The sequence below is a fragment of the Oncorhynchus tshawytscha genome, linkage group LG27, assembly GCF_018296145.1.
Source record: "Oncorhynchus tshawytscha isolate Ot180627B linkage group LG27, Otsh_v2.0, whole genome shotgun sequence".
NCBI lineage: Eukaryota > Metazoa > Chordata > Actinopteri > Salmoniformes > Salmonidae > Oncorhynchus > Oncorhynchus tshawytscha.
Window position 1 is genome coordinate 9,758,630 of NC_056455.1, and position 14,855 is coordinate 9,773,484.

The 14,855-nt window shown below is 41.7% G+C and overlaps 1 protein-coding gene across 1 annotated transcript in view; it reads right to left on the reverse strand.

Annotated features, from left to right (window-relative positions):
- Positions 1-7,926, reverse strand: part of gpatch8 (G patch domain containing 8) — a 57,516-nt gene extending 49,590 nt beyond the window's left edge. Inside the window, 1 exon segment of the mRNA XM_042307583.1 lies at positions 7,814-7,926. Within this exon segment, the coding sequence (XP_042163517.1) occupies positions 7,814-7,858 (45 nt within the window). The 5' untranslated portion in view covers positions 7,859-7,926.
- Positions 7,927-14,855: the final 6,929 nt, after the last annotated feature.

Here is a 14,855-nt window from a genome sequence, read left to right on the forward strand (position 1 = left end):
GTTATTTACCATTCGGGACACACAACTCTTGATTTTCTGAAGTGATCAGAATGCCTAAATGTGTGACCGGCTGCAGCTCCAGCAACAATCTTTCCACTGCTGCCTGCTGGTCCTCTCTCATCTCCCCTCTGTCTCTGGTCTAATTTCACCACTCACTAAAGCAAAACAAATATTGTGGCATTAAAAACAAATAAACATCCATCTAAACCTGTAACTGAGGGTTTCCGCAACCACTGCCTACACTGAAATGGATGCTTACCTCGAATGACCCCACATTAGGGGAGGTCTGTTGCTCAGACCGAGTCTGATGGTAGAGACATGAAAGAAGAGAGACTAGGTGGCTGCTCTGAATACTGAGCAGTATGCTCTGCATAGTGTTATAACATGCAACATGCCTGAGCCCCAATGACAATTTAGTCTGAATCAATGAGCTTTCTATGAGATGGGTGGGATGAGACAATGTCTGTGTACACAGGCTGAAGTTAGACCGACTGTCAGTGGATCTCTGGGTGTTCCATGTGCAGTGCAGTGTTGCTTGGCAGCAGGCTCTAGTGTAGACCAGGAGAGAAACACCTGGCGAATACTGAGCGACTGGGTATCCTGGACTAGAGATAAATAATATAAAAATATGTTACTTTGACAATACATCTTCAATATCGCAATATTATTTTTGCACTAGTTGGCTGTACCTGCACCAAAACTCCAATAAAACAAATATATAATTATTGAAATCGCAATACATATAGAATCACAATACATATTGTATCGGCACCTAGGCTAAGTATCGTGATAATATCATATCGGGAGGTCGATTCCCAGCCCTACTAAGTAGCGTAACAGACATACATCATCATCTAACAAGAGTTAACAAGCATCATAAATTCACTCTTAGTTTCAATCCAATGGAGCAACTTTTTAGCCACATGACTCAGAAGAACAGTTGTGCTTCCACACTCACAAGCAGACCCCATCTTCCACGCACTGGAACATATTGCCTGCCCTAGCCAGTAAGGCAGCCATACATGGGCTCTGAGGTCCCCACTGGGACACACAAATCCTGGATGAGGCGTTTTTGCACCCTGATCACATCATCAAGCCGTTGAAAAGTGCAGACGGCTTCATTGTAAACCAAACACGAAACATTTCATTTTCCACTCAAAAACCCAAGTGCTGCAGAGTTTGCATGACAAACATGGGTCACTCGGGACATGAATGCCCAGTCGCATTGTCCTTGCTCATCAAGCCACCTCCCCAATTCCCCCTCATATTCTTTAACGAAAGGGGGAAAAGCTGGCCTCAGAAGCATCTGAGGAATGAGCTCCGACCAGAGAAGGCAGATTGGTAAGTGCCACACTTCCCACCGGGGTCTGTATTCCCCAGAACCATTCAAGCCCATAATCCCAGTATCACATATCATCCAACCACCACAGAGCTGATCAGGTAGGGGAGTATTGGAGGTACGATAGACAGCTTGTTCTGTGGTCTACATTCATAAAAGAACAATTAAAACCCCTCATTATTTCTGGGAAATCAAGCCAACAACTGCATCAAGGGAGAGTGTTGTAGTGTTGAGGTAGTGGGAGAAAATAACAGACTGGGTGTCTGGGCACAGCTAGGAGAAACCCACTATGATGGAACCCAGGACAGCAGAAAGTTCACAAATTCTTAGAAACCCAGAGTGTTTGGAGAGACAATAGATTGTGGAAATACAGAATGCTCCAGAGGGAATGAAGGCAGCAGAGTGTGAACACTGACTGCGACAGTTTGAGACAGAGCAGTATCACGGCAGCAGACTGGTTTGGCTCTGGCTGTGTGAGGCTGGGCCGACCTCACGCCTCTGTCTTCTGCTCCTCACAGGAGGTAGCGTGGTGTGAGGAGGCGTGGTGTGTGATTGGGCCTCTGGCTGGCAGACTGCATGCTGGGAACAGCTGGTCTGGAGCAGTCTTCACTGGGCTCTGAGGCCACACAACAGACCGTGTGTGCTGGTGCTGCCTCTCCTAGTCCTAACCCCACCCCCCACCCCCCAGCAGCTGCACAGGATGCCCAGCCACAGACACAGATCTGTAGACACCATGAGAGTGGCCAGTGGCTGTCCACACTAAAACAAAATAATGTTCTTGAAGTGCTGTTTCTGGCCCAGAGAAGCTGACAACCATGCTGACCACTAGGTAACCAACAGTTTGGAAATAGAAATCTCCTGTAATTTCCTTGTTCTACATTCTTGATCTGGTATTTTAGCTTGGATCATTCAATCAGGTCTTGGGTGAGGGCAGCGTTAAAGAGCACCCAAAAGCAAATAGAAAACTTCCCGTCCAAAAATAGGTGCTGCCATCACTTAGAAAAATAAGCCCCTAGTCTCATTTGTCAAAATATCTCACTTAAGGGCTGCTAAAAACACTTAGGGAATGTGTCAAGTTAGACATGGCTTAAATAAAAACTAAATTGATCACAGGCTTATAAATATCAAAACACCCCAAAGAACAAAAAGGGATAAAACAGGGCAGTTGGCATAACGTGTTCTAAGCCTCATTAGGAGAGCAGAATTCTGCTGGGTTCAGGAACGGAAGAAGAAAATCAGAATGAAACACAAACAGCTTTTCATAACAAGCATGAGACAGGGGCATGACTGATATGTCATTTTTGCAGACGGTTAGATTTGCTTGCAAGGGCATGTGAGAGCAGAGCAGCGAGATTTAGGCGAGTTAATGGGAAACGTTCAACATTCAATTGCGCAGTGTAACCTGCAGCGACAACCCCCCAAACTCTACCTTCTCTCACACCCTGCAAAAGAGAAGTGTTGGCATGAATATTTAAGAAACATCTTGAGCTAAATTCATTCATTCACCAAATAGGCCGCAGGTATTTGAGATGGAAGTAATGCCACAGACAGTCATTGGAGGACTGAAGGGCAAGACATAATTCATCACAGACACAGTCAATAAAAAAAAGTCAATGTAGGCTATATCAAAGCACACCATTTAATCATTTTCTGTATCACGGACACCTTATATTTGCAGAGTTATATTACATTGGGACCTAGCAACTAGCGAGCATTACTGACTGTGGCAGGACTCTTTTGGAAACATTCGCTCTCTAACAATGAGAACTCAATGAACAGAAAACACTATGCAGTGTACAATAAACTGGTAGAATACATCTATGGCCCTACTTTATATAGCCTAGTAGTGGACTTTACTATAGGGTGGTGACAGAGCAACACATTTGACAAGAGTTTGAGCGTTTCCTATGGTCAAGGACAAGTGTGAGTAGCAGACAACCAAAGCTGCTTGTGGGTAGACGGCTCCAGCTGCCCACAAATACAAGCATAAGCCCAGACAAGTGCCAACACCAACTAAAGTAGGGTAAAGTAAAACAACACAGCCATGAAGGCAAGCAGATCTTTTGCCAGAACTTTGGGCAGCTTTAACCCAAGGGAATTAGTTTGAAAGGTATGTAGGTTATCCCAATTTGACGCAATGTAACATGATCATTGCAGTGGTAGGATGCCAAAATATAAGAAACTGGCACAGGACGTGCACATTTTTGACAGTGGCACACAATGCAACACAACTTGTCCCAATCTCTCAAACTCTTAGCTACTTTGACAACCATGACTGAAGACCAATGTTCCCTCTAAGCTGCGCGTGTGTGCAGTAGTCAGAGCATGCAGCTCCCCCAGGACTGCATGCAGAAATATCTGCCCACAGAGAGAAGCACGAGATGGAACTTAACTTTCTAGAGCAGTGGTCACCAACAGGTCGATCGCGATTTCCAAGGCATTTCTAGTAGATCGCCAAACATTTCTGCAAAAAACCCAACGATAAAGCCTTGTGTTCCTATTCATTTTTGTTTTGTTGTCTCGGGCTGTACAATACAGCTGCCCTGCGCACCGGGTAGGTGAACTGTTGCCATTTTGAACCATTTCATGTGTCAAAGTACAAACTCTGCCTTCCCGACGGGCCCAGAGAGCAAATCAAGTGCACTATAGGCCTAACGCTGGCCAATCGGATGGCTCAGATGACCATGTCTGAAGAGACGTAGCAGGCATAAAAGAAAGCTACAGCAAAGTTGATACTATACGATTTCAAAATGTTTAAAACCATGACTAGAGAGAAACTATCAATGAATACAGCAAAGAGCTGCCGTTTTCATGAGTGAGTTCATGTTCAAGTTCTTACTCAGCACTATCAACATGTTGTATTTAACACTTTTAAGCCATAAAATGAAGTTTTTCCTATTTCCACTCAGCGCTACAACAAGTACTGCAGCAGTAATGAATGAGTTGGAATATGTATCTATGGGCTTGCGTTGTTGTTATTAGCGGTTTGGGTCTTTTTTAATATCAAGGAATATTTCACTTTCTCTGTTCATAGGAGTAACAACATGAATTTGTGCATGAGGCAAAAATGTATTTATTTTCAACAATCAATCAAATCAATATTTAACTACACATGGGCAGATGTCAGTTAAGAACAAATTCTTATTTTCCAAAAAAACTACTGTCAATGACGGCAAGTAATCTAACTAACAATTCCAAAAAAACTACTGTCATACCTAGGAAAAGTGGGTTAATGAGCCTGGTCAGAGCAGGGAACGACAGATTTGTACCTTGAGATAAGCTAAACCAGTGGCATAGGGTTTGAACTTGCAACCTTCCGATGTTACAGTATCAACGTATGCATATGAGATAACAATGTAGGGCTACCCTGTAGCAAAAAGTGGGGTGATGACTCATCATTTTCGATTCCCATGATTAAAGTGGCTGGTAGAGTCAGTGTCACAGTGTTTTGCCACTCAATGTCAGTGGAGGTTTAACAATGGCCTTGGATAGAAGTTTTTCAGAGCTTTGGATGTTGACCTCGCCTTCTGGATGGCAGACCCTCGGGTGGTTGATGTTTGATGATCTTTCTGGCCCTCCACTGAGGGAGGTAGTTTGCCCCAGGTGATGCAGGCACCATCAGCACAGTAAAATTGCCAAAAAAGCAAATTATTTAAAATGTGGTGACAAGCTCATTCAGCCTCCTGTGCGCTTCACGATGCTGTCTGTGTGAGTGGACCAATTAGTTTGTCTGTGATGTGATCATGAACTTAAAGCCTACCCCTCACTACTGTTCCATTTTTTGTTTATGAATCCACAATCATCTATAGTTTTTTAAAGTGTGAGGTTATTTTCCTGACACCCAACAAGAACAATACCACTGGCAAACTTGATGATTGAATTCGTGCAAAGCCAATATGTGGTGATAATGTCAGGAAGTCCAGTACCCAGTTGCACAGGGCGGGGTCGAGACCCATTGGGAATGCCGAGTCGTTATAGCTTATGGCACAAGCCTCATTGCTACAGTACTGTTTTTAATCAGTTAATTTTGCAAGGGTTTAATTTTAGGTATTTATGTCCAGATCTCAGGTTGCATTTTGACTCAAAGTGATCTTGACTCAGAGTGGGTCAAAAGGTGGAGGTGACCACTGTTCTCAAAGCACTTTTTCCCTGTTAACACTGGGATCAACATTTCCCTTTACTGTGGGCAAATGGGTTGATCAATGCAATAGCCACTTTCAATTCAACATGCAGCCCAAAACAAACTGCAGTGAAGGAGAGACCGCATTTTGTTGCAGGCAGTCAATGGCACTGTATTGAGCGGGCAAAAAATTATTTAGTCTGCATTGAGCAAGACATCCACTGACTGGGCTGGGTTTCTTCCTGTAGTCCGTGATTGACAGACCCTGCCACATACCTCTTGTGTCTGAGCTGTTGAATAAACAATCTGTACTGGCGAGCTTGCTGCAGGAGGGAATAGCTGCACTGTTTGTATTCAGCCATGTTACCAGACCACCTTTGAAAAGCATGGATCTGTGCCATTTACTTTGAACTGGACTGTGTTTGCAGCACTAGCAGTCTTGACTGGATGCGCTTGTTTTGAGATCAAAGCTAGAGCTGCATGTAGCCACATGTGAAAATTTTGTTCATATCCTTTGCTAGTTAGTGAGTTATTAGCCCAGTCATTTGTAGTCAGCAATAGGGGAGTGAATGCTTCCTAAAAGAGAACAAACTGTGTACATTTCTAGACATCTTTGAAACCAGAGTCAGTTAAAGAGCTTTATTTATGTCTTAAAGGGGCACTATTGTATTTTGAGACAGGCTTGAATAAGCTAAGTAGCCAATAGGCAGAGGGTAGCATAACTTGTCTGATGATCTGTAATAATGTATGGGAATAATAATGCATTTTGTAAAGTGGTTTCTTGGATCAAACAACATTTTCAGTCACCTCCTTGTCTGAAGCACAAGTTGATAAACAGGTTAATGTCAAGCCTTGTATATCTATTTTCAAAAGTCTAATGGAATTAAGGCCTACAATGAACCCCAGACATTGGCTGCTACTGTAGGCTGAATGATAGAACCGCTATTTCCATGTTAAAATGTTATGGGATGCATTTTTGCCATTGTTTTGATGGTAGGCCACTCTGGTAGGCCTACATTATGATCAAATAGCCATAGTAGCCTACATTGCCACTGTTAAAATTGTAACTTAAAGCAGGTACAGCCTCAGTGTTCACAGTAAACATATACGGGAAGTTGCACAGAATTTTCACAAAGTTCAAGTTTCCACTCAGCAGACCTGAAATTTTCTCAGAGCTTAAAACATTTTAGGGAACATTGCTGAAGACCACAACATAATCACTGACATGTTCTATTCTAAATACTCTATGTATTCACTAGCAACGGCGGCCGAAATTACACACTGGAAGACCAACAGATTATAAGGGTGACGTCAGTCACAGACAGAAACTGGACAGGACACCAACCCCATCCCGTCCTGGTTTTCAGACAAGCTAAGCAATAAACCAACTCATCTGAATACATTCATTGCATATGGTGAGGTTAATAGTTAGTGTTGTGGTGCTGCCAGCAATACAGTTAAATTTGTAGCCCATTAGATGTAACATGCCAAGAAATGCGTGAACTAGTTGGCATAACTGGTAAATCTGGCATCAGCAGAACAGAAGCAAAACACATACCCAGCAATGTCGAGCAACTGAGAAGGGAATCCGCTGACCTTATATGTACCCTACTAGTAGTTAACAAAAGCGAATACATTGTGGGTGCAGGATTCACCAACAAGCGGCGTAGCTAGCTACAGTTGCTAACTAGCTGCAAACGATACATGTAGTTAGCGCTAACATTACACATATTATTCTCAACTCGCCCGAATGTTGCACAGCCAGGTAAGGGGTATGTAGTTCCATGGATGGTGGCTACAGTACAGTAGAACCCATGTGTCCTACTTACGAGCTCTGACTTTGCTAATAGCTACAATGAGGAATGTGACTATGACTGTGATGTTTGTCCCACCTAGCAAGCTAATTTAAGATGAATGCACTAACTGGAAATCGCTCTGAATAAGACCGTCTGTTAAATGTACATAGTCATTGTTGTCATTGTCAGCACCGACAATGTGACAGCTAGCCAGCCAACTAATGTTAGCTAGCTCGATGTAGTTAGCTCATTTCCCCAAGGTCACTCGGCTCACTTTGTCAAAATTACAAATATTATTTTGTATCCACTAACCACGTGCTAAAGAATGGGTAGTTGTGGGTTCAATCCATTGCTCGCTGGCCAAGACGAGCTCGACAGCAATGCAACTCGTCGAACACTGGACTATCAAGTTGCTGCTAACTAGCCTAGCTAGCATTCCTTTGAACCTATTACAGATTCCTGATTCGTTTCAAAATGTGTTATTAAGGTGCACAATTATTCTCTTGATATTATTTATACTATATTGTGTTTAGTTGCTAAATATTTTATTAACATTACCTGGAAATCACGTTCTTCGTTGAACCTAGAAAATCTGTCAGCCATTTTCTGTACGCAGCAGCTTCTTTCGTCTCTCTGAATGCTGTACTTGGAAACGCCTACTGAGTTACCAACAAAGCAACTGTCCAATTGTAACTCGCAAATGCTTTGATTGACGTTATACTTTGAAACAATGTAGCACATTTGTAAAACAGTGTAACTTATTGTTATTAAGCGTGCCCAAGCATATTAGCTGGTTCCTAAACCAGCAACGGCCACCCTCATATGACAATCTAGGTCATTTAGTTTAGACTACATTTATACCCCACACAAATGCCCACTCATGTACACTTGTAAGATTAGAAATATTATTAATTTACTTTCAGCTGTCGAAAGTGAGCAGTAAGCTATACATTACATTATTACTATGTTATTACAGCTCAATGGGAGACAACGCATTTCCACAAGCTCTACCTGGATAACAATTAAGCTAGGTTCCCATGCCATCTCGTGGCCATACATTGAATAGCTCCAAGCCCACACATATCAAACAGCATTTAATTGTCACACGCTTCAAAAACAACAAGTGTAGCCTAACAGTGAAATACTTACAAAAAAAAGCACCACAAGATGAATAAATACGCAATGATACAGAAGCTCGGATATATATATTGGGTACCAGTACCGAGTCAATGTGCAGGGGTATGAGGAAATTGAGGTAGATACAGTGCCTTGCGAAAGTATTCGGCCCCCTTAAACTTTGCGACCTTTTGCCACATTTCAGGCTTCAAACATAAAGATATAAAACTGTATTTTTTTGTGAAGAATCAACAACAAGTGGGACACAATCATGAAGTGGAACGACATTTATTGGATATTTCAAACTTTTTTAACAAATCAAAAACGGAAAAATTGGGCGTGCAAAATTATTCAGCCCCCTTAAGTTAATACTTTGTAGCGCCACCTTTTGCTGCGATTACAGCTGTAAGTCGCTTGGGGTATGTCTCTATCAGTTTTGCACATCAAGAGACTGAAGTTTTTTCCCATTCCTCCTTCCAAAACAGCTCAAGCTCAGTGAGGTTGGATGTAGAGCATTTGTGAACAGCAGTTTTCAGTTCTTTCCACAGATTCTCAATTGGATTCAGGTCTGGACTTTGACTTGGCCATTCTAACACCTGGATATGTTTATTTTTTAACCATTCCAATGTAGATTTTGCTTTATGTTTTGGATCATTGTCTTGTTGGAAGACAAATCTCCGTCCCAGTCTCAGGTCTTTTGCAGACTCCATCAGGTTTTCTTCCAGAATGGTCCTGTATTTGGCTCCATCCATCTTCCCATCAATTTTAACCATCTTCCCTGTCCCTGCTGAAGAAAAGCAGGCCCAAACCATGATGCTGCCACCACCATGTTTGACAGTGGGGATGGTGTGTTCAGGGTGATGAGCTGTGTTGCTTTTACACCAAACATAACATTTTGCATTGTTGCCAAAAAGTTCAATTTTGGTTTCATCTGACCAGAGCACCTTCTTCCACATGTTTGGTGTGTCTCCCAGGTGGCTTGTGGCAAACTTTAAACTACACTTTTTATGGATATCTTTAAGAAATGGCTTTCTTCTTGCCACTCTTCCATAAAGGCCAGATTTGTGCAATATACGACTGATTGTTGTCCTATGGACAGAGTCTCCCACCTCAGCTGTAGATCTCTGCAGTTCATCCAGAGTGATCATGGGCCTCTTGGCTGCATCTCTGATCAGTCTTCTCCTTGTATGAGCTGAAAGTTTAGAGGGACGGCCAGGTCTTGGTAGATTTGCAGTGGTCTGATACTCCTTCCATTTCAATATTATCGCTTGCACAGTGCTCCTTGGGATGTTTAAAGCTTGGGAAATCTTTTTGTATCCAAATCCGGCTTTAAACTTCTTCACAACAGTATCTCGGACCTGCCTGGTGTGTTCCTTGTTCTTCATGATGCTCTCTGCGCTTTTAACGGACCTCTGAGACTATCACAGTGCAGGTGCATTTATACGGAGACTTGATTACACACAGGTGGATTGTATTTATCATCATTAGTCATTTAGGTCAACATTGGATCATTCAGAGATCCTCACTAAAATTCTGGAGAGAGTTTGCTGCACTGAAAGTAAAGGGGCTGAATAATTTTGCACGCCCAATTTATCAGTTTTTGATTTGTTAAAAAAGTTTGAAATATCCAATAAATGTCGTTCCACTTCATGATTGTGTCCCACTTGTTGTTGATTCTTCACAAAAAAATACAGTTTTATATCTTTATGTTTGAAGCCTGAAATGTGGCAAAAGGTCGCAAAGTTCAAGGGGGCCGAATACTTTCGCAAGGCACTGTATATACATATAGTTGTGTGTACGTGTTATGTGTGAGTGAGAGGTGATGCAGACAGTCAAGATGCTCTCAGTGGTGCAGCTATATAACTTTTTGAGGATCTGAGGGCCCATGTCAAATCTTTTCAGACTCCTGAGGGAGAAGAGGCGTTGTTGTGCCCTCTTCTACTGTGTTTGGACTATGATAGGTCCTTAGTGATGTGGACGCTGAGGAACTTCAAGCTCTTGACCTGTTCCACTACAGCCCCATCGATGTGAATGAGGCGTGTTTGGCCCTCCATTTCCTGTAGTCCACAATCAACTCCTTTGTCTTGCCCATGTTGAGGGAGAGGTTGTTGTCCTGGCACCACTCTGCCAGGTCTCTGACCTCCTCAACATAGACAGAGAAAAAAGCTGAGAAAATATGTTTTTGCGCAAAATGGTAGGCAGCATCATCTGAATATGTGTGCAACAAAAGTTCAACATTCACCTTCTGCTATTTCTGTTAAGTTCCACTTCGATCACACCGACAGCATCATTGCATTCTGGTACACCAGAATTACATACATTTCCAATTAAATGCTGCGTTTGCCTTGCAGCATTGCATTGCATAGGCAGTTGTAGTGCGTTTGGTGTGGTGCATAAATTGTAATCTATGTGTCAAACTGTATGCCTAGACGGTTTGACAGGAATGGTAGCAGAAGGTGAATGTTGAACTTTTGTTGCATACACATCCAGATGATGCTGCATACTATTTTGTGCAATGATGCTGTCGGTGTGTTCAAAGCATTATACACATACAGTTTGACACATAAGTTTGATAAATCCAACATATGCACCACACAGCACACACTGCAACTGCCTCCAACACAATGCTGCAAGGCAAATTAAGCATTCCACTGGAAACGAATGTACTTCTGGTGTACCAAAATGCAAAAATGCTGTTGGTGTGATCGATGCGTTAGCATCATTGCATTTTGGTACACCAGAAGTATATTCGTTTCCAGTGGAATGCTTAATTTGCCATTAATTTCCAAAAGAACGCTGCGTTTGGCTTGCAGCATTGCCTTGCAGAGGCCGTTGCAGTGCGTTCTGTGTAGTTGGATTTATCGAATATATGCATCACACTGTATGGTAGTGGGCTTGACAGAAATGGTAGCAGAAGGTGAATGTTGACCTTTTATTGGACACATATCCAGATGCTGCGTACCATTTTCCGTAATGAACCTGTAGGTGTGATCAAGGCATTAGGCCTATATACAGTTGAAGTCGGAAGTTTACATACACTCAGGTTTGAGTCATTAAAACTTGTTTGTCAACCACTCCACACATTTCTTGTTAACAAACTATAGTTTTGGCAAGTCGGTTAGGACATCTACTTTGTGCATGACACAAGTCATTTTTCCAACAATTGTTTACAAACAGATTATTTCACTTATAATTCACTGTGTCACAATTCCTGTTGGTCAGAAGCTTACATACACAAAGTTGACTGTGCCTTTAAACAGCTTGGAAAATTCCATTAAATGATTTCATGGCTTTCGAAGCTTCTGATAGGCTAATTGACATGTTTTGAGTCAATTGGAGGTGTACCTGTGGATGTATTTCAAGGCCTACCTTCAAACTCAATGCCTCTTTGCTTGACATCATGGGAAAATCCAAAGAAATCAGCCCAAAATTGTAGACCTCCACAAGTCTGGTTCATACTTGGGAGCAATTTCCAAACGCCTGAAAGTACCACATTCATCTGTACAATCAATAGTATGCTAGTATAAACACCATGGGACCACGCAGCCGTCATCCGCTCAGGAAGGAGACACATTCTTTCTCCTAGAGATGAACATACTTTGGTGCGACAAGTGCAAATCAATCCCAGAACAACAGCAAAGGACCTTCTGAAGATGCTGGAGGAAACAGGTACAAAAGTATCTACATCCATGGTAAAACGAGTGCTATATCAACATAACCTTAAAGGCAGCTCGGCAAGAAAGAAGCCACTGCTCCAAAACGGCCATAAAAAAGCCAGACTACGGTTTGCAACTGCACATGGGGACAAAGATCATACTTTTTGGAGAAATGTCCTCTAGTCTGATGAAACAAAAATAGAACTGTTTGGCCATAATGACCGTTGCTATGTTAGGAGGAAAAAGGGGGAGGCTTGCAAGCTGAGGAACACCATCCCAACCGTGAAACACGGGGGTGGCAGCATCATGTTGTGGGGGTGTTTTGATGCGGGATGGACTGGTGCACTTCACAAAATAGATGACATCATGAGGGAGGAAAATGATGTGGATATATTGAAGCAACATCTCAGATATCAGTCAGGAAGTTATAGCTTGGTTGCAAATTGGTCTTCCAAATGGACAATGACCCCAAGCATACTTCCAAAGTTGTGGCAAAATGGCTTAAGGACAACAAAGTCAAGGTATTGGAGTGGCCATCACAAAGCCCTGACCTCAATCCTATACAACATTTGTGGGCAGAACTGAAATAGCATATGCGAGCAAGGAGGCCTACAAACCTGACTCAGTTACACCAGCTCTATCATCAGGAATGGGCCAAAATACACCCAACTTATTGTGGGAAGCTTGTGGAAGGCTACTTGAAACATTTGACCCATGTTAAACAATTTAAAGGCAATGCAACCAAATACCTATTGAGTGTATGTAAACTTCTGACCCAATGGGAATGTGATTAAATAAATAAAAGCTGAAATAAATCATTCTCACTACTATTATTTTGACATTTCACATTCTTAAAATAAAGTGGTGATCCTAACTGACCTAAGACAGGGAATTCTTACTAGGATTAAATGTCAGGAATTGTGAAAAACTGAGTTGAAATATTTGGCTAAGGTGTATGTAAACTTCTGATTTCAACTGTATCATGGTGGCAAGGCATATGACAGGGATCATCTACTAGATTCAGCCTCGGGATAATTTTTTCTTGTAAGGGAACACTGAGAGTATGGTCGGGAGGCGTAACATAACTACAAATAATTTGTAGACTGCAAATTGACTGCAAGAAGCCCCCCAAAATATGTTTGACTAAAACATAATTTCAAACCTTTTTTACATTTGTATATGATCACATCGTGTCTCTCTATTACATGTGGAAATACTTTGGAACAGATTTCTTAATTGAAAATCACCTTTTTTACAGTATTTTATGTCCAACAATGAAAATTCCACCCACCAAAAAATGTATAAATATGTACAGTACAAGTCAAAAGTTTGGACACAACTACTCATTCAAGGGTTTTTCTTTATTTTTACCATTTTCTACATTGTAGAATAATAGTGAAGAAATCAAAACTATGAAATTACATATGTTATCATGTAGTAACAAAAAAAGTGTTAAATCAAAATATATTTGAGATTCTTCAAAGTAGCCACCCTTTGCCTTGATGACAGCTTTGCACATTCTTGGCATTCTCTCAACCAGTTTAACCTGGAATGCTTCTCCAACAGTCTTGAAAGTATTCCCACACATGCTGAGCACTTGTTGGCTGCTTTTCCTTCACTCTGTGGTCCAACTTATCCCAAACCACCTCAGTTGGGTTGAGGTTGGGTGATTGTGGAGGCCAGGTCATCTGATGCAGCACTACTTCTTGGTCAAATAGCTCTTACACAGCCTGGAGGTGTGTTGGGTCATTGTCCTGTTGAAAAACAAATGATAGTCCCAATCAGCGCAAACCAGATCATCCGCTCACCTACTCTGCGTCTCACAAAGACATGGCGGTTGGAACCAAAAATCTCAAATGGACAGATTTCCACCGGTCTAATGTCCATTGCTCATGTTTCTTGGCCCAAGCAAGTCTCTTCTTATTATTGGTGTCCTTTAGTAGTGGTTTCTTTGCAGCAATTTGACCATGAAGGCCTGATTCACAGTATCCTCTGAGCAGTTGATGTTTAGTTGTGTCTGTTACTTGAACTCTGTGAAGCATTTATTTGGGCTGCAATTTCTGAGGCTGGCAACTCTAATGAACTTATCCTCTGCAGCAGAGGTCACTCTGGGTCTTCATTTCCTGTGGTGGTTCTCATGAAAGCCAGTTTCATCATAGTGCTTAATGGTTTTTGCGACTGCACTTAAAGAAACTCTGCATTGACTGACCTTCATGTCTTAATGTAATGATGGACTGTCGTTTCTCTGTGATTATTTGAGATGTTCTTGCCATACTATGGACTTGGTATTTTACCAAATAGGGCTATCTTCTGTATACCACCCCTACCTTGGCACAACACAACTGATTGGCTCAAATGCAATAAGAAGGAAAGAAATAACTAACATATTTTACTTTTAACAAGGCACACCTATTAATTGAAATGCATTCCAGGTGACTACCTCCTGAAGCTGGTTGAGAGAATGCCAAGAGTGTGCAAAGCTGTCATCAAGGCAAAGGGTGGCTACTTTGAAGAATCTCAAATATAAATTATATTTTGATTTGTTTAACCTTTTTTTGGTTACTTTCAGGTTCGATATAACTAAGTTGAGAAAAGTTGTGCCTACATTGTGAAAACATTTAGACTGCGTTTAGACAGGCAGTCCAATTCAGATTTTATTTAATCGGATCGTATTTGAAAAAAATCTGATTAGAAAAGATGTGATTGGTGAGAAAATACATATGAGTGGAAAAAAATATGAGAATTGGGCTGCCTGTTTAAACGCAGCCTTGATGTTTACTAAAGTAATTGTACACAAGAACCACACACTTCCTACATTCAAACCTAAC